The sequence below is a fragment of the Lonchura striata genome, chromosome 20 (genome assembly GCF_046129695.1).
Source record: "Lonchura striata isolate bLonStr1 chromosome 20, bLonStr1.mat, whole genome shotgun sequence".
Classification (NCBI taxonomy): Eukaryota; Metazoa; Chordata; class Aves; order Passeriformes; family Estrildidae; genus Lonchura; species Lonchura striata.
The window spans coordinates 8,215,460-8,240,289 of NC_134622.1; the positions used below are offsets into that span (position 1 = coordinate 8,215,460).

Sequence of the window (24,830 nt, forward strand, 5' to 3'; positions counted from 1 at the left end):
GGGTCCCTGCCCTAGTCCCTGGACCAGGTTTGCCACTGAAAAATCAGAAATTGTTCTGAGCTGCCACCTGCAAAGAGCCACATCAGTTCTTTAATCTGTGGATCACTGACACCTGCAGGTTTGCATCCTAACTTCACAATTATGACAGATTAGTTCAAGCATCTTCAGAAATCCCAAAAACAGAATAAATAAACAAAACTGAAGTCAACACAGGCCTAATTAATAAATTTATCAGTGCCAGGCTGCTAATTAATGTCACAGTTGGCTGCAGCACAGGAAGAAATTACCAGCCTCAATGAGCATTTGACAGCCTTGTAGATATTAAAAACGCCAGGAGTGATCCGAATCCTTCATCCTTCATCCTTCATCCTCTTCCTCAGCCAGGAGGATGTTTGTGAGCTGCTCCTCAGACACAGCCAGCTCCTGGCAGGCTCCCAAGGCCTGGCTGAGGTAGACAGCCAGGATGTGTTTGCACTGCAAAGTTAACAGCAGGAGCAAGGCTGGAGTGCCAGGCTCTGTCAGGCCCAGGAGCCCATCCTGGCCAAAATGTGCTCAGGGAAGTGCTCAGCCCCTCCAGGAACGTGGTTCCCTCCTGGCACACGTGGTGCTCAGTGTCCCCAGTTCTGCCACCAGGACAGTGCCACGCAGGGAGCTGGCACAGCTCCTGGCACCCTCCCCACCCCTGCTGAGCACCAAAAGCCCTCCCTGCACCCAGAGTCTGGGGCTCTCAGAGGCCACACACAGTGGTCAGGCTCAGCCTGCGTGGCCAGCTCCCCACTCGTGTTTGGGGAATTTTGGGGTTCAAGGAGCAGGGCAGAGCCTGGTCCCCTGCCCCTGGCAGCCCCAGGCTGGGCACAGAACTCACCAGAAGGCTCTCGCTCTTCTGCAGCACAGAAAACCCAAAGGCAGGGCAGGTGCAGAAGTGGCAGGAGCTGTAGCAGGTGTAGAGTTTGCCTGAGCTCCCAAGGACCTGAAAGAGAGGCAGATGAGGAGTCAGAGGCAGGATTCACTTTAATTTCTCTGACTCAGGCTGGGTCTGCACTGCCCCAGCAGTGAGGGGGAGATGCCACAGCACAGAAGTGTCCCCATGCACTGCAGTGACCCACCTAAGCCTGAAGCTCCTCAGGTTTCTCATGGTCTCTAGAAGCTCCTCTCCCTGCAGGTGAGGGTGTCCTGTACCTGTGCTTGCAGCAGATCCCAGCCCCAGGGACTTGGCTGCTCTAAGGGACCAGGAGAGGGGTGGTGGCACCACTCCCTGACCTCCCATCGAGTGCCAGCCCCTCCTGTGAGCTCCCTGGCAGGCTCAGAGGTGGAAATGACACACTTGTCACACACAGCCCAGGTGTGACCCCAGAGCCACCACGGGCCTGGGACAGGAGAGAGCAGCACTGAGCACTTGCAGGGAGGCCTCTCCTTTCCCAACCACTGAAAGCTGCTCTGCTCTCAAAGCCAGCTGCAGCTACTGGAATCCAGATCTGCCTGAATAAACAAAGCTGAGGTCTCCAGAGAAGCTTCCCTGCTCCATCTCAGCTTTGGGAACAGCACTGCCTGCTTTTCCCACATGCTGTTCCCTGCAAGGCTGGTACTGAGGCACCAGGGTGAGCAAACAGGTGAGGGAAGCATTTTTTTCCAGCATGGAGCAATCTGTGAGTTGCTGGAGCTGACTGCAGGACATAGCAAAGCCAGCCTATGGATTATTATTTCTCTTTTGGTCTCTTCAAGACTGGAAAATAGCTTTTAGGAAACTACTTTAGGGGCCCAACCTATGGGAAGGGAAGGATCTGCAGGAGCAGAAAACACTTGCACAGGGCCCAGGGCTCTGAGGGCACATCACAGCCCTTCCACTCTGGCTGGGTTTGTGGCACACACACCCCCAAAACCCAAAGATAAACACAAAAAGTGAAAAGGCAGTGGAGCTCTGCAGAGTGCTGCTTCCCTCCAGGGCATCCCTGGCATTCCAAGCCCCTCCAGAGGAACATTGCCCCTCCCTGTCCAAAGCTCCACTCCCAAGGGGAGCCTTCCCCTGGAGCTCCCCCTGCACCCTCTGCCCAACAGAAAACATCCAGAAATTTAGGCTCTCCCACAGAAATGCCAATGCCTCAAATCCCCCTCACTCCCAGCAGATCCAGGACACAAAACTCACATTCCCATTTCAGAGTAAACCTTTTTTCTTTTTTTTCTTTTTTTTTCTTTTTTCTTTTTCAGTCTGGCCTTTACCCTGGGTCCTCCTTTTACTGCAGGCTGAGTTTGTTTCACTTGTGATAAGTTTGTTTTCCTGCAGCCCCTTTGATTGTTTTTTTCCAAGATGAAGTATTCTGATGGTGCCTTCCCCTCTGAAGTGTTTTCCTTTGGGGATGGGGGGAAGGCACAGACAGACACTGCCAGATTTGGGCTGAGCTCAGCGCTCCCCCATCCTGACCTAGATGGCAAGAACACAGTCTCTGCCTAATAAAGCAAAATCTAAAATCGAAAGACTGGGAGAAAAAGGTGCCTCTGTTCCTGGCCAGCTGCAGCCCAGCCAAGCACCGGGGTGCTCCCCTGGCCCTGAGGTGAGAATTCCTTCTGCTGTCCTCACCCCTGGGCCTCAAGGAGGAAAAATCCCCCTGGAGGTGTCCCTGCCAGCCTGTGGGGGCACAGGAGGGTCAGCTGAGGCACCAGCACAGGGACAGACAGACAGACAGGCAGCACCATAGCCTGTGCCAGGGCCTGCTGCTCAAACCCTTCACCGTGGGGCATCTGCCACACAGTTCTGGGAAACGGATGAAAAAAGACAAAATAAAAAAGAAATGAAAGTGCAGGATGTGAGCAGTGCAGGGGCCAGCTGGCAGGGCTGAAGCACTGCCCTGCTTCACTGCCACAGCTCAGCATCTGTGCCACTTGGGCAGAGCCCCAAATGCTGCCAGGCCAACACTGCCACATCCAGCACTGCTCCACCATCAGCCAGAGCCACCATCCCTGCAGCAGGTAGGATTTACCCCTGGCTCAGCATGGCAGGTATCATCCAAGCTCTCCTGGGATGATTTCAGCTCTGAGGCACCCAGCCCTCAGACACTCCATCAGTGCCACTCCTCTGTTAAACAGCAAGGGCATTAAGGGACAAATCACAGCTTTCATTTCACTGAGGGCTCCTTCTTCTCCCATCTCAGCTCCTGAGAGAAAGGGCTGCCCACACTACAGGGCCTGTCTGAGCAGAGCCTTCCTCCCCTGAAGCAGGACCTGAGATGTGCTGGGTGATATGGAATTATCCCCAGCTCAGATTTGGCTATAATGACCCAAAGGAGTTTCACAAACAGAACCAGCCTCATGGCCTCAAAGAGTCCTCCAGAGCCAGCTGCAAGTGGAAGCACCACCTCACATTCCAGCTGAACCACATCTGGGTGCAAATGGCAGGGCTGCCTTTGTGGGGGATAATTAGCAGGGACGATTGTGCAGTGTCCAGGCAGCCATGGATGCCCCTCTCCCCAGGAGCTCAGCTGGGGGACATTTCCACACATTCCTACAGCACACAGGAATGAAGAGCCAGTGACTCCAGTGCAGTGTCCCACCCAGGGCTGGGGTTTCTATGACCCCAGATGTGTTCCTGTCACTGCTCCAGCCCCAGGGTAGACTTTGCTCTTTGTTTCTGCATCTCAGACAGCTGTCATGAGGGAGAATTTCACAATGGCACCAACCTCACACCCCCAGAGAAAATATCTCTTCACATTCCTCTGTTAATGAACTCATCAGCATGGCCTTAATCAGCTATCAAGCTCCATGAAGAGGAATGCAGCTGGAGGCACACAGGAACCTCCTTCCTGGAGGTTTGTCCTGCATTAACTCCCTGACCCTCCTGTCCAGGGGCTCCTTCTCCACAGGGAAACCAGAGGCTCCCTCTCCCTGCAGAGGCAGGAGAGCAGTTCTGACACTTGTTCCTTTTCAGTGTGCACCAGCTGAGCCCTCTGTTCATATCAGATTATTAACTGATGCCCAGCAAAGCTCTGCCTTAGCCTGCAGGGCCTGACAAAGCTCTGCTAGGAAAATGTGACCGTTCTCTGCCCAGTGGCATTTTCAGACAAGCAACAGTAAAAAAGGGAAAGACTTTGAGCATCCAATTAATCAGGAAGGCAGCTGCTGTCTAAGGGTGCTGGAAGCTTCCTAGGCTTTACCAAACATCCACAGGCAAGCCCTCAGCTGCAATCCAAGGCTGTTCTTGAGCCCTGGTTATGATTAATGTCCCTCGGGAGGGGCCTGTGTCCTCTCCATGGCCCCAGAAGAGATAAAGGCTCCACGTGCAAATCAAGCAGGACAAACTCTGACCATGTGAGAAGGGTTTGTGCCAGCAGCCAGGCCTGATTTCACAGCCCTTTTCTCACCCTACAGGACCCCAAAGCACCTCCAGGGGAGGAGAAAAGGTCCTTTGCAGGGGGAATACTTGGAAATGTTTCTCTTGGGAGCCACAGCACTGAGCAAAGGTAGTCCCCCTTCTCTGGTGTGTGAACAGCACAGAAACAGGCCCAGCTGTGGATGGGCTGTGCTTCCTGAGGGTTTGGGAGTGCTGAGGAGAAGGAATTGGTGCTTTTTGACCAAAATCTTTGGGCACAGGGTCCCAGTGTTCAGCCAGGGCACAGCCAAGGGCTGGATGCAGCTGGTCCATTGCTCACAGCACAGATTGTCCCAAAAGAAATGCCACCAGTGCTGGGGGACCAGAGAGCAAGGAATGGTGCACAGTACAGAAATGTGAGAATGAAGTACCAATGGCTCCTCACCTCACTCCCACCCTGTGCTGTAACTGAATTCAGGGCTGAGGTGAGCTCTTCTCCCCAAAATGCCATTTCATGGGGATGTTTCTGTGATTCACAGCCTTGGCTACACTGAACCAGAGTGACACCCACAGGTTTGGCCTGCATTGCTCCCTCCCAGGCAGCAGAGATCTGCTGCCAAGCAGAGGTCATGACAGGAAAGAAACTCGGTGATGGCAGATAATGAAGAGTAGTGTACGACTGGTCAAGAGGAAGAACTTCCTTTGCTGGAGAGGATGGAAGTAATAAAGCAAAATTAGCAATCCCTGGAAAACTTCCTCCTGACTGTGATGCCCACAAACACATAAATTGTCTGTGGCTGGCTGGGAGCCACAGAGAAAATGGTTCTGAACCATGCTGTTCTAATTCTAGTTCCTGGCTGCTGCTCTCCAGTGTCACTTCAGGAGTTTGTAAAACACTGGTGTCCTCTCCGTGTTTATTCATGCTCTGCAAGTCAGGAAAACACAATCCCAGATGCCAGCTGGAAACCATCAAAAGCAAAGAGAAGCGTGTACCTGGTAGAGAATCCTTCCACTGGGGGACCTGAGCCGGGTGACAGAACGCTGATCCACCAAATCCAGAGCTGGGATTGCAGCTGGGCCAAAAATGAACTTCAGCCTGGAAGAGAATGGGTCTCCAGTTAGGTCACAGCACAAAGGGAGACCCCCTGGCTCAGCCTCAGGGCACAGAGGAGACCTGAAGGAGCCCATTGCAAAAGTAAGACATTTTTCCTTGCTGCAGGAACTGGAAATGTCCCACCAGCACAAAGGCACAAACAGGGATTTTAGTGGAGCACACAGAGCCAGACTTGCCAGGGCTCAGGGCAAAAGGGGCTCGTGCTCTGGGACTCCTCAGCTCTACAGTCCTGGATGTGCTGGATTGATCAGCTGGTCTTGAATCCCACCTCCAGGCATGGAGCACACAGCTCCTTGGAGAAAGGGGAGTGCAAGGATGACCCACAGTTCCTGGAGCAACAGGAACTGGGGCTCCTTCCTCATTCCCTGGAGATCAGCTCAAACCCTGGGGGACAATTGAGTCATCCTGCAGTGATCACATCTCCTCCATCACTGTCACCACTGAGGGATAATTTATCCTTTCTCTACCCACCAAACTGCATCAGGAGGAAGCTAGAGAACATCAGGGAATTACTCCAGACAATCCCCTGCATATGGAGACACCAGATAGCATCAGCTGTACCTCTGGGACCCAGCTAGGAGCAGGGCTCAGAGACAGCCAAGTAATTGCAGATAAAACCCCAGGGGCAGCACCTGCCTGATGTCCCTCCACTGTCCCTAAAAATACTTTCCCTTTCAGGGATCCACAGTCTGGGATGAGGACCACTGCACATCCCAAAGGGGGATTTTGTCTCCTGCTGGTGCTGTGCAGGGGTATAGGATAAGGTGTGTGTTAAATATGGACATCTGCACCTTCAGCCTATTGTCCAGAGAGCTCATGGGCTCCAAAGTCATCCTAGACCAGCAAATCCAGCTGCTCTGAGTGTTCCCAAAGAGCTCAGGGGCAACTCAGTTAATTTTACTGACCTTCCACCAGCTGAGAAAAATCTGTGTAGTCTGTATTGGTTCCAAGGGTAAACAACAAGGAAATCAGCAGTGATGAAGAGATAGCACCAAACAGAGGAGGAGACCAAGAGAAAGGGGAAAGTTTCCAAGGCCAGGGAGGACAGAGCAAGGCAGAGCCCCAGCAAGGCTGAGTCAAGCTCATTGATGGGCAGCCAAGCAGACAGATTCCAGGAAGACCAAAACTTGCACAAACTCAAGGCAAGAAGGGCTGGCTCCATCTGAGGAGGTGGGTGGGGAACGCTTAACTAAGACATTCCTTCATGATTAGGTTTGGAACTATAAGGGGGCTGAGTTCAGTGAGTTTCAGGAACTCTTTTCAAATCTAGGGAATTCTTTTCTTGTGTATATAATTTGATCAGTTCAACAGGAAGTGCCCACAGGAAATTCAAGGACTTTGGAGATTTGGAAGAGATTGGGAAATTAAATCAGAATACGTCTGAGCTGCTGGATGCAGGGAATTGATGGAAATCTGGCTGCCAAGAGTTACCACCATTATTAAACTTAACAAGGGAATTTCTCTCCTCTTTTCTGAGGAGAAGGAAGCAAAAGCTTTCAAATCTGATCCCACCTTTCAAAGGCCACTGTGATCCCAGGAGAGGGAGTCAGCACACCTTTCACAGGTGGTGTGTCAGATAACTTTAACAGAAAGGCATCAAGGCCTGGAGGGTTCCTGGTGATCTCATCCCCTGGCAGGCAAGACACAAGGTTAAAGATGAATCTAAAATTCTCTTTCACTGTGACAATGCCTCTTCTCCACCTTCAACACCAGTTGGTGAGGGCTGAAGTTGTGAAACTTGGATCTCTTAGGTTACTGCTGGGAATGATTAAATTATTCACAGGGTGACAAAGCGGACCTGAGCCCACCCCAAACAGAAGAAAACTCTCAGTCTCCAAGTTAACATTTCCCCTGTGCAGGGTGATGATCAGGACACTTCTCCCTCTCCATCACACGTGCCCATGACTCAAACAGCAGGAGTGAGCTCAGGGTGCTCAGTGGCAGGAAGGCAGAGGGATGAATCACCCTGGAACACAATCCACTCCCACAGCAACTCCTGCCAGACCTGAGGCTGGACTCAGAGCTCAGGTTCAATATCTTGGGTTTAAATTAGAGCAAGTCATCACAGGAGATGCTGTGATACAGAGATCATTTTGTGAATTTCTGGAAAAAAACCTGTCAGAACGTTCATTTACAAAAACCACCAGCGTTTTTGTGTTTCAGCAGCACTTGGTCAAACACAGTGGAAAACCAGGATGAGAGCTGACCACCAACTGCCCTTCAGCAGGACACTGGGGCAGGAACTGAAGCTGAAGACACTCACCCCAGCAGCAGCTCATCAGGGACTGCAACAGAAAGAAAAGGAAATGTGATTTTGCAGAATTTCGCATCACAGGGGGGTTATTGTCCCCCTCAAGGTATCCCCAGAAGCCACACAGGACTGCAGAGATCTCAACATCCTCTCTAGCCACCAAAAAAGCAATAAGGAGCAGCAAAATGATCCATGATGGCAGTGCTAAGGCACTTATCAAGCACAGCAATCACAACCACAGGGATTCATTTTAAAAAGAAATGCAGAAGCCCAAATGGATTTTCTTTTATGACATCTTACTTTTAAAAGCACCCAATAAAAGGCAGGAGTCCTCAGCCTGGTTAAAAAATATATATATATTATTTTCCCTGAAACTCTCCTGGCATGAGTTGAGAACTCAGGCATTACAACTTTAAAAAAATGTTGTTCTTTTCCCAGCACACTCTTGCAGGGCGCCACTGGTTTATGAGCCCACTGAAACATTTTGTCTTCATTTATTGTCTCCTTAAGATGGAAAGTTACACTCAAGCAAATTGTGTTTGTTGGACAGCTCAGGCTCTGCCTGTCCACTCTGATCTTTCTGTTATCACCCAGGGGACACAGTGTACTCTGTCTCCATATCCCACTGGAAGATCTGGATTTTTGACTTTAAAATAATTTTCTTCTGACAATTCAAAATACTCTCTATGACCTGCAGTGTTGGTTTGATTTTTCCAGCTTTATTTGAATTTAATTCTGCAAAGGGATCAATCAGTTTGTCTCCACAGCTCTGTCTCTACATGTGCTTTAGTACCACTCTGCTGCTGTAAAAAGGACGTCTTTAAAGGGATGTAAACTTTTTTTTTTTGCTTAGTTTACAACAGGATTTATAAAGCTCTTTTAAAAGTCACATGTAGATTTTGGATCTACTCTAACCTGACAGAAGTCACAGTGCAAGTGTGCCAAAAAGCTGTCACTGGGGTCACTCTGACAGTTTAGACATGAATTTTCTGCCCATTCCTCACTCCCACGTAGTGCTCAAGACAGATTTATCTGAATTCTTATTTGTTTGGGTTTTGCAGTTAAAAATATTCCTTCAGCAGACCCTTACTTTGTGAAGAGCCATTCTGTGCAACTCATCCAGTAAACACAAACACAGATCCAGCAAAGGTAATTATTCCTAACTAGCTGCTGGAACTGGCCAGGGTTTCGGCGCTGGCTGGGGTTCCTTTCACTGAAGCACTGGGAAATTGTTCCTCGCCCTGGGATCAGCAGCACGCCCCCTCTGCCGGTCAGTCAGGACACGGCTTGGGGAAATTCCCCTTTCCAACCCCAATTTTGGGATTGGTGAGTCTGTAGAACCGGCAGTGCAGAGGGCACAGCAGAATTCTTGCCCGGAGGCATTAATTTATCATCTCTTAAGTGTGACCATGTGCACCAGGAGCTCTAAGAAGCAGCAGTCTCCTCATAAATCTCACAAAGAGTCTCCCAACTGGTGTGATTTTTGAATTGGACTTGAGGAGGGGCTGCTCCTCATTATCTGTGCTTCACAGCTGTCTGTTGTCACAAAAAAGGGACATAAAGGTCCAGACAACAGGGTCTGGTAGGAGAGGGGAGGCCAAGGCCCCTGCACACTCGCTGGGGGTGTGCCAGGCCACTCCTGCGGGGCTCCTTCACGTACCCTGTGAGGTCTCCTGAAAAGCCTTTTTGATCTCTCTCAAGAGCTCTTCTGCCACAGCTGGCAAGGTGCTCCTGTCCATCCCACCGGCACGGGCTCATCCCTGGAAACGAGACAGGACAGGAGACAGAGGGAAATCTTCAGGGTCACCATGGATACTGAGCATCGGGGGGGATTATCTGGGCACCCCATCCCCACCAAGGAATGACATACTTTAAAATGTTTTAAAACAACTTCTAAGGTTTCTTTGTTTTTGTTTTTTTCCCCACACGTTCAGGAGGGGATTCCCCACCGACACACGGGTGTCTCTGAGATGCACCACAGCAGCAGAGCTCCCGTGGGTGTTCCTCACTCAGGGGCACTGCCTGGCCCGGTGCTGCTGCGGAGCGGGAAGAGCCGGGACAGAGCCGGGGCAGAGCCGGGACAGAGCCGGGGACAGAGCCCGGGGCAGAGCCGGGACAGAGCCCGGGACAGAGCCGGGACAGAGCCGGGGCAGAGCCCGGGACAGAGCCCGGGGCAGAGCCGGGGGCAGAGCCGGGACAGAGCCGAGACAGAGCCCGGGGCAGAGCCGGGGCAGAGCCCGGTGCAGAGCCGGGACAGAGCCCGGGACAGAGCCGGGACAGAGCCGGGGCAGAGCCGGGACAGAGCCCGGGGCAGAGCCGGGCCAGAGCCCGGGACAGAGCCGGGCCAGAGCCCGGGCCAGAGCCCGGGACAGAGCCGGGACAGAGCCCGGGGCAGAGCCCGGGGCAGAGCCGGGGCAGGGCCCGGGGCAGAGCCCGGGACAGAGCCGGGACAGAGCCCGGGGCAGAGCCGGGACAGAGCCCGGGGCAGAGCCGGGACAGAGCCCGGGACAGAGCCCGGGGCAGAGCCGGGACAGAGCCGGGACAGAGCCCGGGGCAGAGCCGGGACAGAGCCGGGACAGAGCCGGGACAGAGCCGGGGCAGAGCCCGGGGCAGAGCCCGGGGCAGAGCCGGGGCAGGGCCCGGGGCAGAGCCGGGACAGAGCCGGGACAGAGCCGGGACAGAGCCGGGGCAGAGCCGGGACAGAGCCCGGGGCAGAGCCCGGGGCAGAGCCGGGACAGAGCCGGGGCAGGGCCCGGGGCAGAGCCGGGGCAGGGCCCGGGACAGAGCCGGGACAGAGCCCGGGGCAGAGCCGGGGCAGGGCCCGGTGCAGCCCCTCAGGCGTTCCCACACGGGTGGGATCCCCAGCGCTTCCCGGGAGCTGCTCCTTCCTCAGCTGCTCACCAGGGCGGGCAGAGCGGCGGGACCCGCTCGCTGCCGGCTCCCGGTGCCGGTGCCGTTCCCAGTGCCGTTCCCGTTCCCGCGCCCGGCCCCACACCGGGAGTGACGTCACGCCCCCGCCCCGTGCCCGGCGCTGACGTCACGCGCGCTCTTAAAGGGCCCGCTGGGGATGGCGGCGGCGGCGCTGCCGCGGGCGCTGTCCCGGCTGTGCCCCCGGCGCTGCCCCGCCTTGCCCCGGCCCGCCTGGACGGGGGGACACCGGGGACACCGCGGGGACAGCGGCAGCGCGGGGTGGGCGCGCTGGGCACGGCCGGCCGGCGCCGCGCTGGCCTTCCTGGGAGGTGAGAGGGGCGGCGGGCACGGGCACCGCGCCGCCGGCGCCGGGCACTCACCGCGCTGTCCCCGCAGGCTTCTCCCCGTTCCCGCGGGACGCCGAGGAGGACGGCGAGGACGCCATCGTGCTGCTGCTGAAGAGAGCCAAGGTGAGGCGGTGCGGGCGGTGCGGGCGGTGCGGGCGGTGCGGGCGCCCGGGTGACCGGCGGTGACCGGCGGTGACCGCGCCCGCTGTCCCCGCAGCTCAGCGCCATCAACGGGGAGCTGGCCCAGGCCGAGCAGCTCCTGCACCAAGCCCTGCGCCGGGCGCACCAGCAGGAGAACCGGCAGGCCGTCATCTACACCTACAGCATGGTGAGAGCCGGCCTTGCTGCTGCTGAGGCGCGGCCGCATCGCCTCGCCGGAGCTTGAGCGCTCTGTGTCTCTTCCAGATGGGGAACGTGGCATACATGCAGGGACAGCTGGACAATGTGAGTAACTCTGGGTTTTCCCTCTGAATTTTTAGAAGTTGACGTGTTGTGCACGGTCTCAGGTATGGGGTGCTTGCACACACAAGCTGCAGGCTCAGAGCTGTGGGGCAGAGATGTCCCAGTGCACAGCAGAATGATCCAACTCGGGATTGCAGTCCCATGAACACACCAGGTGCTCTCACAGTTAAAGGAGGGAATACTTCTTACTGTGAAAAGCTGCAGTTGAGCACAGAGATGCTCCAAGGAGAATCTGGGAAAGCCCTGAGCTCACAGAGTAAAGGTCTGGCTGCTGCTGCAGTGCTCCTGCAGAAACTGAAAGGACTCACTGGTTCAATACCAGTGGGCTCTGGTCAGCCTTTCACCTCTAACTGCTCTTGCTGAGTGTAAACACAACAAATTTGAGCCAGTTCCCTCTGTGTAATTTGCCTCTGTTTTGTTTTAAATGCCATAATTTCTCAGTATCCCCTTCAAAATTCTTGTTTCAGGCAGAAAAGCTCTACAAAGCAACTATGAGCTATATGCTTGCAGGGGACACAAAGGAGGTATGTTCTGAGACAGGTTTCCAGTGGGGCCCTTCTCTTTACCTTATTTCTTGTGCTGTAATGCCTCTTACTGGAAATTTGGAATACTGTAAAGGATGGCAGCACTGGAGGCAACAAGATGGGGATCTTTAATGTCTAAACTCTCTGAAAAAGTAGTCTTTTTGTTGGGAAGGTACAAGAAGAGTAACAGTTACGTTGTGTGTCCTCCTGGCAGGATGACAACGCCATCCTTGAGATATCCCTCAAGCTGGCCAGTATCTATGCTGCTCAGAAACAGTGAGTTCCCAGCTAGAGGTGGCACTTGCTTTCATCTCAGCTTTGCCATGCTGGTGAGGTGGTCAAGCAGAGGATCTTTAATGAGGGATCCTTCAGGGACAGAAGGAGCTTTGCTTTGCACTTTACAGGCACAAATTAGCTGTAGCTGGCTACCAGTTCTGCATCTTGACCTTAGAGGAGAAGATTGCCAAGCAGAAGGACTTGCCTGAGGATGTCTTATCAGGTGGGCAGCCTTGTCTGCCAAAGGCTTCTCATCTTTTTTCCATTTCCCTGTCCTTGATGTTGTTTCTGAGTGCCATCTTCATGTCAATCCATTGTCTTCCCACTGCCTGAGTTTCTGCTGTGGTAGGATGGGGGTTCATGCTGAATCCTGTGGCAGTGATCACTTCACTCCTCTCTGTTTGCAGCTGAAGAAAAGGCCAACACGCAGCTCCTGCTTGGGATGAGCCTGGACTCCTACGGCCGCTACCTCCTGAACATCAACGAGCTCCCAGCAGCACAAAAGATGTATGAGAAGGCTCTGCAGATATCAAATGATGTTCAGGGAGAGACTCATCCACAGGTGATTTGGAGTAGTAGGACTCCAGGGAAGGAAAGGCTGATCTGTAGGGAATGAGGTAGCCTTGGAGCAGCTCTGCTGCCATCAAACATGGCCAGGAAGGACGAGCATGCAAATACAGAAATACAGGCTACTTCCTTACTGAAAGCTTCTTTGGGAAATACTTCTTTAACTGGTGTGGCAGGGAATGAATGTGTGCTTCTGCTGCCCCAGACTGCTCCACAGGCTTCCCTTTTCCCTCCTGGTGCAGAGTGTGGTGCTGATGAATGACCTGGCGACGGTGCTGGACGCTCAGGGACGCTACGAGGAGGCGCACACCTACAGCAGGAGGGCAGCAGAGCTGGCAAGGGACACAAAGCACCCCGAGGAGCACATGGTGCTCAGTAACCTGGCAGCAATCCTGATGCACAAAGGTCAGTGAATACATGCCCAGCCACTGAGCTTGTGCTGAGTGCAGGGATCTGGATCTGTGTTGTAGGGGTGAGCTGCAGTGCTGGTTTGGGGTTATTAGTTTTAGTTTAGGCAGTAGATGTGACTTTGAATTGGTTTCACAAACTGAGCCAAATGGTTTCCAGGGGATCTTGTTTCCCATGTCCTTAGTCCCCAGTAACTTTTCCAAAAGGACAGAAGACATGTGTGAGATTTGTTTCTGTGAGATTTTAATGCTGAAGCAGCACCAGGTCACATCATCACTGCTGCTCTCCAGCTCTCAAAACCTGGCAGGATGTTTTCTGAGCTTCCCTAGATCTTGATGTGTTCCAAGTAGTCCTTGTCCTTTGCATGTGATCAGCATCAGGAGGAGGCTCTGAAAATGGGTGATGGAAGTGGGTAACCAAGCCTTTTTTCTCTCTTGCTACAGAAGATTTCTTGCAAGCAAAACAAATGTACAAAGAAGCCCTCAAGCAGGCACAGCAGAAGGGAGATGCTGCTTCTGTACAGCATATCCAGGAGGAACTAGCTGAGCTGGCCAAGAGGAGAAAGGGCTCCAAATAAGTCTGGCCACACAGTGCAGCCTTGAGGTGACTGAAGGCAGCAAGGGTTGGTCAGCACAGGCAGCCTGCGAGCAGCTTGGTGCAATTCTCCAGAGAAACAGCAATGAGGAGTTCCAGGACTGCTTAAGAGGAAGGGCTGCCACTGCCTAACAGCCCAAAATAAAGGTGTGAAATCTTAACTGTGTGAATTTGTGGTGTAGTCTGTGGTTTGACTGACCTGCTATGCTAAGTAGTTTAATTTTGGCTGCCTAAGTGCAAGTCTGGTCAGGTATTAATACTGTGTTAGTCAGTTTGCTACTCCTGCCTGCCCACAGAAGTGTTCAGGTTCAAAACATGGCTGTCCCAGAGCAAGTCTTGAAAAGGAACAGGCAGGAATTGTCTCACTCTTTACATGTTGCACAGCACAACAGGGGCTGCACTTCTATCAGTGCAGCAGCTCAGCGTTTCCCAGGCTGTACCTGCCCTGCAAGAGAGCTGCAGCTCCCTGTCCTGGTCCAACAGGTTGTGTGAAGATCAAATGGATTTCTTCATTTAGCATCCAAAAATAGAACTTGTCCTCTCAGAGGAGGGGTGAGGCTGTTAGCACACAGAGCTGCTGTCAGAAATAAACTTGGCTCCAGTGGAGAGCACACGGAATGCCAGAGTTGTCTTCTCTCTTGGAGAGGTCAGTGCTTGAATGCTGAGGCTTCCTGTTGGAAAAGATGCTGTGTACAAACCCAGCTTTGTCAGCTACGTGCCTTCATGTGAATCAAGTATGAACAGCTGCTTTAGACAACAAAATTTCTCAGTTCTGCCCTGCCAGGAAGCCTGATGTTAAAGAAAGAGGAGAATTAAACCAGAAATCACCAAATCCATATTTAGTTAGGATAGTAGAACTAATTCTGTCACTATCCAAGCACAATTTTAACTTCTCAATTCTTAGAACTGCAGCTGGTTGGTACAACCCTCAATGTAATGACATCATTATTAATTTACTTACAGTAGCAGCTTCATCTCTGAACTTTGAGCTAAGAGGAAGAGGCACACAGGTTTTCTAGAGCAGAAGTTCATTGAAGCTTCATGGAAAACTTCAGTCACATACACAGCTTTGTTCTCAGCAAGCTAGGAAATAAAAATAAGGCTGTACTGACAGAAAGGCTCTAGCACATTAGCCAACCTTCCCTCAAGTGCTGGGTTTGGGGTCTGAAGCAGCAGAGCTTGGAGGGCAGCAGGGTCACCTGGGACCCCTGCACTGCCCTGGGAGCAGGGTCTTGCCTGATGCTGCAAAACAAAAGGGAGACACAGGAAAAGCAAGTGGAGAACTGATCCCCTTTATTGATTGGTCTGAATCCAGAAGTCACTGTCTAGTGAAGACATTGTGTGGAAATTATGATGCATGGGTTTTTCAAGTCTTAAATGATTTCATATCAGAATCACGAACCATATCAAGATGAAAGCATTGTGAAAGCGCTGATCAGAAATCAGGTAAAAATTTGTAGTAAACTACACTTTGTAAACATGACTTACAAACACCTTCCTGTTTGAAACAGGGCAGATGTAATTCCATACTTGAAGATTACTGGAATTGTGGTAAACCCTAACTTAGGCTCTGGAGAGGTTTTTACACTGGAGAAGTTAAAACTTGGACAACAAACAAAAAAAAAGCAGCAACATTTTATGTGCAAATGCCACTCAAACTGTATCTTAGGAGATTGTGACTATCCTACTTTGGATATCTTGCTGCTGCTGCAGCAGTAACATGAAGCTTTGCAATGAACATGCTATACTTACTGTACAGGTAGCAAAGACATTTGTCTGTACATGCCTCTTTCACATTGTATTTGTTACATTAAGAAAGTGAGAACAAGTGAGTTTAAGAATGGAACTTAACTCTTCACTCCAAATTCAAATCTACAAAAAGGGCAGATCAACTCGTTTTCCAGTATATGTTGCTGTGGGAACCAAAAAGAAAGTTAAAATAAGAGCACAGGTCTACAAACAGGATGAAAATGTCACTGCTTCAAGCCAGAAGGGTAAAGGAGGGGAGGATGAGAGAAATCTTTCTCAGAGAAAGACTGCAAGGAGACTTAAGACTGCCAACAGATCTACTGTGATGCAGTAGTTTTTAAAAAAAGGTAGCAAAATAGTTCCGTATTTTCAACAGTGTCAAGTTTCCAAATGAGTTCCTTTGGAATTTTGTTTCCCTCACTTGGGGCAAAAAGGCTTTCCTTAAAGGACTGAAAATAAATTTGCTATTGATAAATAGTTCTGTGCTTCTTCCTGTTTGTAAGTGGACCATCACAGTCCACGGGATGCAGAGCTCACACGACTCAAGGTTACACACTGCATTACACCTTCCATACAGCGCATCACAAATACAGCGGCAAAACCCAAAATATTTTTCACTGGAAAATAACTCCAAGGCAAAGACCCTGTTGATCAATGAGATGCAAAAGCAGTTTGGAATCTGACAGACCACGCCACCCCCTAGCTCAGTGCTATCTGTGAATCAGTCCTTCTACCCCGGAAGATTTGAATTCACTTCCTGAGGTCAGTGCAGCATAAAATGAAGATGCTTTTGGAGATGGATGTCAGGACACCCTGTGACATCACTGCCCAGATGGATGTGAACATGAGCTACAAGCATATCATAGCAAGCCTTGATAGATGAACGATTAAGGAGACTCTCCTAGTACCATATACAATTTAAAAATAAAAATCACCCTAACAAGTATTGCACACTTCAGGAGTTAAGCCAAGCATTTGTAAGGACTTCCACCAAAAGCTTGCTTAGAGGGACAGGAACTGGGACGCAGACTTCAAAATAATTATTACATAAAGATTTTAAAATCAGATTGGAGGAAGGTAAAAATCACAGTACCTATTTCAAACTGGTTGTAACAGAAGCCAAGTAGTTGACTCGTGCATTGCTCAATTATTCTATAAAAGCACTTTGTTTTATTTAAACTTGGGATGTGGAGGTTTTTCTTCTTAAAGGATTTATCAACCCACCCAGAGCCTCTGTTCAGAAAAGCCATTTGCTGTGGTTAAATATGACAGTAAAATTTAGTAGCCTGTTTTCACTGCATACAATGCAGAAACAGAGAATACTAAGAATAGGCTTTTAGGGCACAGTTAAAATTCCCAGTGTGCATAACAGTGAGGTATGCCTCCAGAAGCTGTTCTTTTTTTGTTTCTTTAACCTTTTAAAAATGAACCATAACATACCCATGCAATAATATTTCTGCAGTGTTGCTAAATAAAACCAACTGCACCAAAAATTTACAATGTGGCAGAATTTCATATTCCAAAGAAATATATCATCTTATTCCAGCGAACTGGAGTTATGTTAATGTACAGAATTCACTAAGGGGTCAGTCTTAAAAATCAACATTTTCACAAGAGCTTGAACACCACTGAGAAAGTGTGTCTAGGGAAAAAAAAATTATATAAAAGCACAATGCCTGCAGGAAGTGGCACGGCATTAAATGGGCAATGATGGTTGGGAGGTTGGGGTTCTGGTTAGGCTAGGCTGAGAGGGAGGCTAGGGTTATGAAGAGTATTCTACACTGGAGAAAATGCTTAAAAAAAATTACAAAATGACCCCCAAAGTTTAGGCAATGATTTGAACATAAGTACACCAGATACTATAGCAAGGGAAAAAACACTGCAAAAAGTACTCTCTATTTACAGAAGAATGATTTAAAAGACATTATGGTTTTCTTTACAAATAGATGTAGAGCAGGAATAGTCCACATTTTTAAAAACTCTTTACATATTTATCTTTAGTAAGTCAACCTTCTTGACCACAATCCTCCAACACACGGCCTGTTCAGAAGGCATTTCACAGACTCTCCAGCAATTCTTCATTGTGTGGCCCTTGCTCTCTTGGAAAGTCTCTGTGGGCACAAGTCAAAAATAGATTTCTTTTTTTGACCCGCAAATTAAAAAAAAAAAATAATCTGCATAGTTCAGTCATCACTGTCAGACAGAGTCTCATATTGTGCTGAAAGCAGTGGTGCAGGCTCTCGCTCCCAGATCCTGTTCTGTGGGTGAGTGGTTGCTTGGCTCATGGACGGGGGGGCACAGGCGATGGAGGTCGGGGGGGTGCTGCTCAGCATCCTCATGGTCAGAGGGTTGTATGGAAACTGGGTGGAACCTGCATCAAAAGGGAAAACACGAGCTGTTCTGAGACATCTGTGCTGGCCTGGGTTGTGACAATTAGCAGAAAATACATTGCAGAAAATCCCCACATGCTGGGAACTTCTGGCCAATATCCAGCGTTACAGTGCAACACCTGAGACTGCAAACACCTTTGAAAAGAGCCTGTTCCTCACCTGTTGATGAAGGCCTGTCTTCCCAGGCCCACACTGGAGTCTGTCTGTGGTAGTCCCCTTCTGAATGTACAGATGAGACAGAAGAAGGTCTTTCAGTTCCCAAATATCCCTGCCCAGGAATTGGAGACTTTGACTTCCTACTGTTTGACTTGCCGATGAGCTTCTGCTTGCTGACTGCCCCACCTAGCAACAGAAGGGACAGATTTCACCAACCACATTTTAGCCTCTGTGTGTTTGTTTCTAGAAATTATCAGGTAGCACTGAGAAGCTTTAGGTATCCAATACACCCTGTTCTCCTTCTCCTGTTCCATCAGTGTTGCTTGAAAAGCCAGGACGATTAATGCAAACACCACCTCTGCTAATTACAGAGGAAAGACAGTGATTTTCAGAGATACCACGTTATTCAAACCCTTGATTTATTTATTTTTTTTAAGGCCCTGGGATATTTGGGAGCTGCAATACCTGAATTTGGAGATGGATTGGCTTCTTCCCTACGTGTCTCGTTACTCGCCGGTACCGCGGCGCCGGAGCTGCCCGCAGCCACCGCGAGAGGTTGGGACATGACGACCCCGTGTTCCTCACTCTTGTCATCAAAGTTTCCCATCAGTGCTTTCCTAATAATGTCTTCCAGACCCAGATTACTGGCAGGATCTGCAAAGGAGTGACCCCTAGAACTGACTGCACCTGGGAGAGAAGAGAAAACACAGGGAAAGGTGGGAAGGGAGGCAAAAGGTGTATCTCGGAGAAATTAAAAAGGGGTGTAGGGAAAGATTTAGTCATTTTGCTTTTCCTTATGGTGCAGGAATCAAGTTTCCATGTAGGATATTAGCTTTTAAATTGGCACCATTTTCCTCTTTTACTGGACTCCCCAAAGAGTATAAATTTAAGATATTAAAGACATTACATTTTTCTGGAACATATATTCTTTCTCCTATTGAAGAACTTACCTGAGGTAGTGACTGCTGGCAAATTGAATATTTCAGTCCCTGGCTGAGCGGTTGCTGCAATTAAAACATAACATTTCACTGAACTTTTCAGTACTAATGATCACTAAGTGATCAGCAGTAGCCCTACTGCACAAGCAAAAAGGCAAAAATATAGTTCTGGTATCATATTCCACCATGTCAGTGTTCATTACTGGAACTATATTAAAATGCTGTTTAAAAGACATAATCATAAGGGCCAAGAAAACACAAACTGTTTAGTTTCAAGACACCTTTTCAAATAGGAAAATGTGTAGTATTTATATAAAGCAAATTACAGACATAGTTAGTTAGAATAATGTTAGGTGTTAACAACTCTCTCATTAATCATGTGGTTTTCACCTCTTAAACTAAGTGTTAAAATGATGTGACAGTCCTACATACAACAGTATATTAAAAAAATCTAATCTTCTAGTTCTATGATCATAAATTATTATATGCATTTTATATTAATAGATTTCTATTAATTTGTATTATTTGATCATATTTAGGTCAGGACATCTGCAGGTTGAAGTCACATAAAGCTTAAGCCAGAAAAATGGAGTGAAAAGGCAAGTCCTGCATACCCATGTCAGAGTCACCTCCACCAGATGAGTTCAGCTTTCGAAATATCTCCTGTTTCTTGGATTTTACCATTGGTGAAGTGTTCTCAAGTTTGGTGAAAAACGAAGGCAGGTAACTGATACTGCCTGGAGAGCGAGAGTCAGTCCTGCCAAGACCAACACGTGTCAAAGAGACAACTTGTAAGATGCACATTGAAATCTTCCCAAAAGCAGCCAGGTAGAAACCACTAACAGTCATAGGAGCACTGGGGGGCTCAATAATAACTGAGTTTGCCTAAGCAGCAGCAATCCGACCAATAAGCTTGAATTAAAAAACCAAACAACTTGTACATAAATTAAAAAATAATCTAAAAATGAAGTAAAAAATAAACTAGCTTTCCTAGCCCAAGATCCTTACATTTCTAAAAAGTGCAGTATTCCCTGCCATAATCCTGAAAATCCCTTTGCATCTACTTAACATCCATCATGAACTCTAATAGCCCTGCAGCAACTGCAGAGTGGAAAACCCCAAGAAAATTAGAATCGGTTTCACCAGCATGAAGCTTAAATAAGTACTTTGGGTGCTCTTCCTTCCTCAGCAGGGCAAACACAGGTGCACCTACTCCAGTGTGCATCTCCCACATGTTTGCAGACACCAGCACTGCCAGGGAGCCCGTGAAGGTCCTGTGCAGTTTTATGGTGCAGATCTGACAGACTGAGACAGGGCTGTCCCATCCATGGACACCCCACTTCACTCCTCCTGGAACCTCCTTAGCTTAGTGATATTCCAAGTGATTATCTGCTCCAGCACCATGAGTACTGGAAGCCTGGGTTCCTCCTCTCTCCACCAGGACAGTATCCAGGAATCCAACCAGGCAGGAGAAGACTGAATGATTTAATGAAAACTTGTATCCTTTCTCAAAACTCACTTCAGTTTTACAGAACTGGTAACCACAAGGAATTTAACATTCTCTCAGATGTGACACAGAACACTCTGCTTTCACCAAGAAACTTAAGACAGAGCACCAACATGTGACCTTTCCCTCAGCCTTCCCAAAGCAACTTCCAAATAGCAAGTTTTGGATGTTAGTGCAGAAGGATTGACAGTGATTAACAACTTGCCTGTGGCACCAGAGAAAGGTCAGTTGAGCTGCTCTTTAATAAAGACACAGTTTGCAGCACAAAGATTCAGAATTATGTTTTTAAAAGCCAGTTTTACACCTACCTCTGTTCAGTAGGCTCAGCTCTTTGGGAAAGCAAAAGAACATTTTCCTGTTTCTCATGTACAACTGGGACCTGAGGTGGCGAGATTGGCTCGTAGGGCTCTGAGGGGACATGACTCCTCTCTGGAGATTTTCCAGGCCTACACCCACAATTCAGAGACAGATAATTACTCTCAATGCATGTACAGCAGTAGTTAACTCATGTAACTTTACACTTCCTACATAACTGCTTGTGTGTAGTTATATGTTACATGCTTTAGTAAGATTGGTGATCTTAAAAAGATCACTATGCATTGTCCATAATAACTCTGGTAAGCTTTAAGTTATTACATGTTTTCAGCCCTCTAAAGACTGGAAATTAAGAGAAGTAGCAAAGGTAAAACAGTTATAAGCTATGTTATGGAACCAAGCAATTGGCAAAAGAGGAGGAGACAGACTTTGCCTAAAAATAAGATCAAAAGGCACCTTTATTTCCAATCTACACCAAGATTACTGCACTGTTTTATATCAATATCACATCTGGGCATCAATTAAACTTGCAGTTAGACGGAATCCCTGCATTACCTTCCCCTGGCCTTGTCAGAGAGGTTCTCAGGGGACACTCTGGCCCCTGGCCGCTGGTGGTGCACGGGCTGTGGCTGTGCCTCGGGGCTGTAGCGGTTCGAGGTCTTTGCCCGGCCAGAAACAGGTGTTGGAGCAGGGGTGGAATTCTGGAATGTAGTGGTGGGAGGCTGCAAAGAGGCCTGAGAAGATGCTTGGTTTCTAGCAAAGTCTTGCGTGATAATTTGCTGGATGTCACCAAAAGAAATAGAAAAGAGCTCTTGGTTAGACACTGGCCACTGTGTAGCTATTCATGAACTAGACGAGCCTGACAGCAACAAATGAGGTTATAAATTCAGATACAGTATTTTGTAATACTCTCAAATAAAAGACAGAATTATAAAACCTACACAGATGTGATCAGCAAGGGTGATGAGCCGATGGGTCCTGGGCACGTGTGCCATCCCCTCTGCCTGGGAAGAGGGAGGTGGAGGTTGCTGGGGTGAGGGGGGCTCCTGTTGTGTCCTGTAGCGGTGAATGGGGCCCTCGTACGGCCTGTTGGGGTCAGCTGGTTGAAAAAGAAAAGGTCACTCTGTTAAAGCTTCAAAGTCTGAAACTTCTGTGCTTACAAATCTAAAAAAGGTGACTGTGATAGTATTTCCACATGCAGATGAACTTACTCTCTGCCTGGCTTGGTTTGGGTGTCTCTTGTTGATAGGGCTGCAGCTTTTCTTGAGCAGGGACAGGTGAATTTGCAGGACTGATCACCTCAATGGCATCTCCAGGAGCTTCATACCGGTGTGAGGACACTGAATATCAAGCAAAGATTGTGGAATAATATGTAAATATAACAGAAAATGTTTGTTGCCTATACTTAGCAACACCAGTGCTTCTAGTAAAATAGCACCAGGGAATGAAAGTCAAAACACTGTTGCCTTCTCCTGATAACCATGGTGATACAAATACTTCCATGAAAGTGCTCCAACATAAACCAAGTAATTTTCAGTTTCCTGACTTCTGAAAAGGTTACTCTTACGATCCTGCATTTCATGCTGTAGCATGGAATCTGAATAAAGCAAACTCTGATTTTGCAAGAGTAACTATATGCAAAAACTGTATTTGTCTATCAAGGGTTTCTGCTTTGCAGAGCTGAATATTTTATCATTAAACATCTGAATAATTTCACATAATTTCCCTAAAGGCTAAGACAGACAGCAAAGAAGTATAGAGTTACTAAGATACGTACAACTACTGGAAGAATCTGAACTTTGAGAGCCCCTATCTCGAGCATCCTTGTCTGAAGCAATCTGGCGAGTGATGATCACATCTATGAAGTTAGCAGCAGTAATTGTGGTCTTTCCTCGAGTTCTCAGCTCTTCCTCGTACCTGGATTTAGGAGGAGGTCCTTTCTCTTTACCAGCCTCTGAATAGACTACTGATGAAGTCTGGCCCTGAGACTTGCCACCAGAGTAATTTGCAGATGTATAGGGGCACTGCACAGGCCTCTTTTCTACCTCCAGGGTCTTCTGCTCCATCTGCTGCTGGTCAGTCACCACAGCTGACCGGCGTCCCATGTTCTCTTCTATCCTGGTTCCTTCGTGCTTGTTCTCCTTTGCTTTGGCAACTTCCATCTGAGGAGCAGAGGCTGCAGCATCCACGAGTGCTGCCAGGGCATCAGCAGCAGTGTTGTAACGGGAAGCTGGCAAGCCTTGAGTGATAGAGGGAGCTCCAGGGGTGAGCTGCCTGTAGGCAAACATTGAATAGCCTCAGTTACATCACATGGAAAGAACTAGAGCCATGAACACAATAAAACAAAGCTTCTCTGACACTAATTTCTACCCAAAATGCACTGATGAAAATGCTCTGATATATCCAGTAATCCACTGTATTTCATATCATATTGAAATATCCTTAACACTAAATGCACTTTTTAATAAGCTGAAATATTAGAACAGATATCTGTGCCACATTAACTTTAAAAACATACATGATACGTAGCTGAGCAGCAGGATCCAAAGGTGTGATTACACTTGTCCCATTGGTTCCTTGGAATATACTTGGCCTTTGCTGCAGAATATTTTCCTGGCTTCTGACAGAGGGGGATGGGGACCGGACATATCCGTGACTGCCGGGTCTGCCAGGCTGCTCTGCACCTGCAGGACACAGTGGAGGGAAACAAACAAAAAGAAATTATTACTCTTACAACATGTAGCACTGTAAATCAATGCTGTCTCCTCCACATCCCTTCCCAGCTGTCTCCACCACTCTGGATGTGATGATATGTATTAAAGATTTAGATCTGTTCACAATACTCTAGATGACATGCAAGCTGCGCCAGTGACAACTAGGATTCACTTTTCTTTAGGTGCTACATTGCTTTGAGAGAAAGTTCAAGAAGTTGTAATTATGACCAGAACTGCTGGGCAACAGGAACCTGCCTGAAGTGCAGAGTAAAAGCAAACTGTAAATGGTATTTGTTAACAGTGACTGCACAAAATGAGCAGTTACAGTGTACAAGACAAGTGACCTAGGTGTATCCATGTGCCCTCACCTGGTCGGAGATAAAGCTCAGCAGGGACTGAGGTGATTCTCTCCCTCTCTCGTTCTCGTTCTCTTTCCCGCTCTCGTTCACGTTCCCTCTCCCTTTCCCGTTCCTTCTCCCTTTCCCTTTCCCGTTCCCTTTCAGCATTTGCAGCTGCAGAAGCTGCCAGGTGGGTGGGGTGTCCTGGAAGGTCCACAAGGTAAAATTAAGGAGCAAATAAACACCCTTAATCGAAGCATGATAATGTAAACACTTGCCTATATATTTTGCCATACACTTGCAGCAAAATTTCCCAAATACATTTTAATTCCACCCAAGACTATCCACTTATCTAGGAAGACAAAAGCTTAACATATAATGAGAGTGGAAGGCTCAAAAGCCTTTTACTAAAGTGGTTGCTATACAGTTAGAAACTACACAGCTTATAGACCCCAATTTTACCCTTCAACACATGTAAAATGGGGTTAGTGAATTATAATCAAATTACGACAAATAAAGACCTGATAGAATGAGGCAAATTCAGAATTTGACAGTGCTTCTACTGTAACTACACAGGATATCATCAAAACCCCTTAGCTATCCAAGTGAGAGGTGCATGCAAAAAGCATCTCCTGAGAAAACATCAAAACATGGCATTAATGAAAGCTGAAGAAAGATGGTCAATTCTCTCAGCATGTCACATAATTAGAACCACCATCAAGCCATGAGAGCTCTTACCTGGTGACAGAGATGCAGGGTTGTAAGGCCTGGGAGGGAAGGTAAGCTGGGTGCCAGGGATATATGTGATTCTCTCCATGGGTGGGGTGCTGGTTCCTCCAGGATGAGGCACTAAGATAGTGGGGGCCATGTTGTTCAGGTCAATAATTCCTGTCAGGAGATGACACACGTGAGAATGGCCACTCCAGGACATGGTCTACACAGTCAGCAATGAATGTTTGGTGGAGAAAAT

At 48.6% G+C, this 24,830-nt stretch overlaps 3 protein-coding genes across 5 annotated transcripts in view; 1 reads left to right on the forward strand and 2 right to left on the reverse strand.

Moving 5' to 3' along the window:
• Nucleotides 1-204: 204 nt before the first annotated feature.
• ZSWIM7 (zinc finger SWIM-type containing 7) lies at nucleotides 205-10,671 on the reverse strand. The gene is made up of 6 exons (XM_077787534.1): nucleotides 10,567-10,671; nucleotides 9,326-9,425; nucleotides 7,678-7,699; nucleotides 5,294-5,396; nucleotides 866-970; nucleotides 205-474 (listed from the first exon to the last, which is right to left on the reverse strand). The coding sequence occupies exons 2-6, from the start codon at nucleotides 9,402-9,404 to the stop codon at nucleotides 358-360; spliced, it is 426 nt and encodes a 141-aa protein (XP_077643660.1). The 5' UTR covers nucleotides 9,405-9,425; nucleotides 10,567-10,671; the 3' UTR covers nucleotides 205-357.
• A 42-nt stretch (nucleotides 10,672-10,713) lies between these two features.
• Nucleotides 10,714-13,919, forward strand: TTC19 (tetratricopeptide repeat domain 19). The gene is made up of 10 exons (XM_021524938.3): nucleotides 10,714-10,904; nucleotides 10,972-11,045; nucleotides 11,140-11,250; nucleotides 11,328-11,366; nucleotides 11,852-11,908; nucleotides 12,123-12,184; nucleotides 12,313-12,407; nucleotides 12,592-12,746; nucleotides 12,994-13,156; nucleotides 13,603-13,919. The coding sequence occupies exons 1-10, from the start codon at nucleotides 10,733-10,735 to the stop codon at nucleotides 13,734-13,736; spliced, it is 1,062 nt and encodes a 353-aa protein (XP_021380613.3). The 5' UTR covers nucleotides 10,714-10,732; the 3' UTR covers nucleotides 13,737-13,919.
• A 1,110-nt stretch (nucleotides 13,920-15,029) lies between these two features.
• NCOR1 (nuclear receptor corepressor 1) overlaps nucleotides 15,030-24,830 on the reverse strand; it is a 55,160-nt gene continuing 45,359 nt past the window's right edge. For all 3 annotated transcript variants that reach the window (XM_021524934.2, XM_021524936.2, XM_021524937.2), the window contains 13 exons: nucleotides 24,599-24,748; nucleotides 23,891-24,064; nucleotides 23,327-23,492; nucleotides 22,586-23,082; nucleotides 22,020-22,148; nucleotides 21,750-21,907; nucleotides 21,364-21,587; nucleotides 20,802-20,939; nucleotides 19,601-19,743; nucleotides 18,999-19,052; nucleotides 18,514-18,735; nucleotides 18,052-18,234; nucleotides 15,030-17,873 (listed from right to left, as the gene is read on the reverse strand). In XM_021524934.2, the coding sequence (XP_021380609.2) occupies nucleotides 17,686-17,873; nucleotides 18,052-18,234; nucleotides 18,514-18,735; nucleotides 18,999-19,052; nucleotides 19,601-19,743; nucleotides 20,802-20,939; nucleotides 21,364-21,587; nucleotides 21,750-21,907; nucleotides 22,020-22,148; nucleotides 22,586-23,082; nucleotides 23,327-23,492; nucleotides 23,891-24,064; nucleotides 24,599-24,748 (2,426 nt within the window). In that variant the 3' untranslated portion in view covers nucleotides 15,030-17,685. The remainder of the gene's footprint in view (nucleotides 17,874-18,051; nucleotides 18,235-18,513; nucleotides 18,736-18,998; nucleotides 19,053-19,600; nucleotides 19,744-20,801; nucleotides 20,940-21,363; nucleotides 21,588-21,749; nucleotides 21,908-22,019; nucleotides 22,149-22,585; nucleotides 23,083-23,326; nucleotides 23,493-23,890; nucleotides 24,065-24,598; nucleotides 24,749-24,830) is intronic.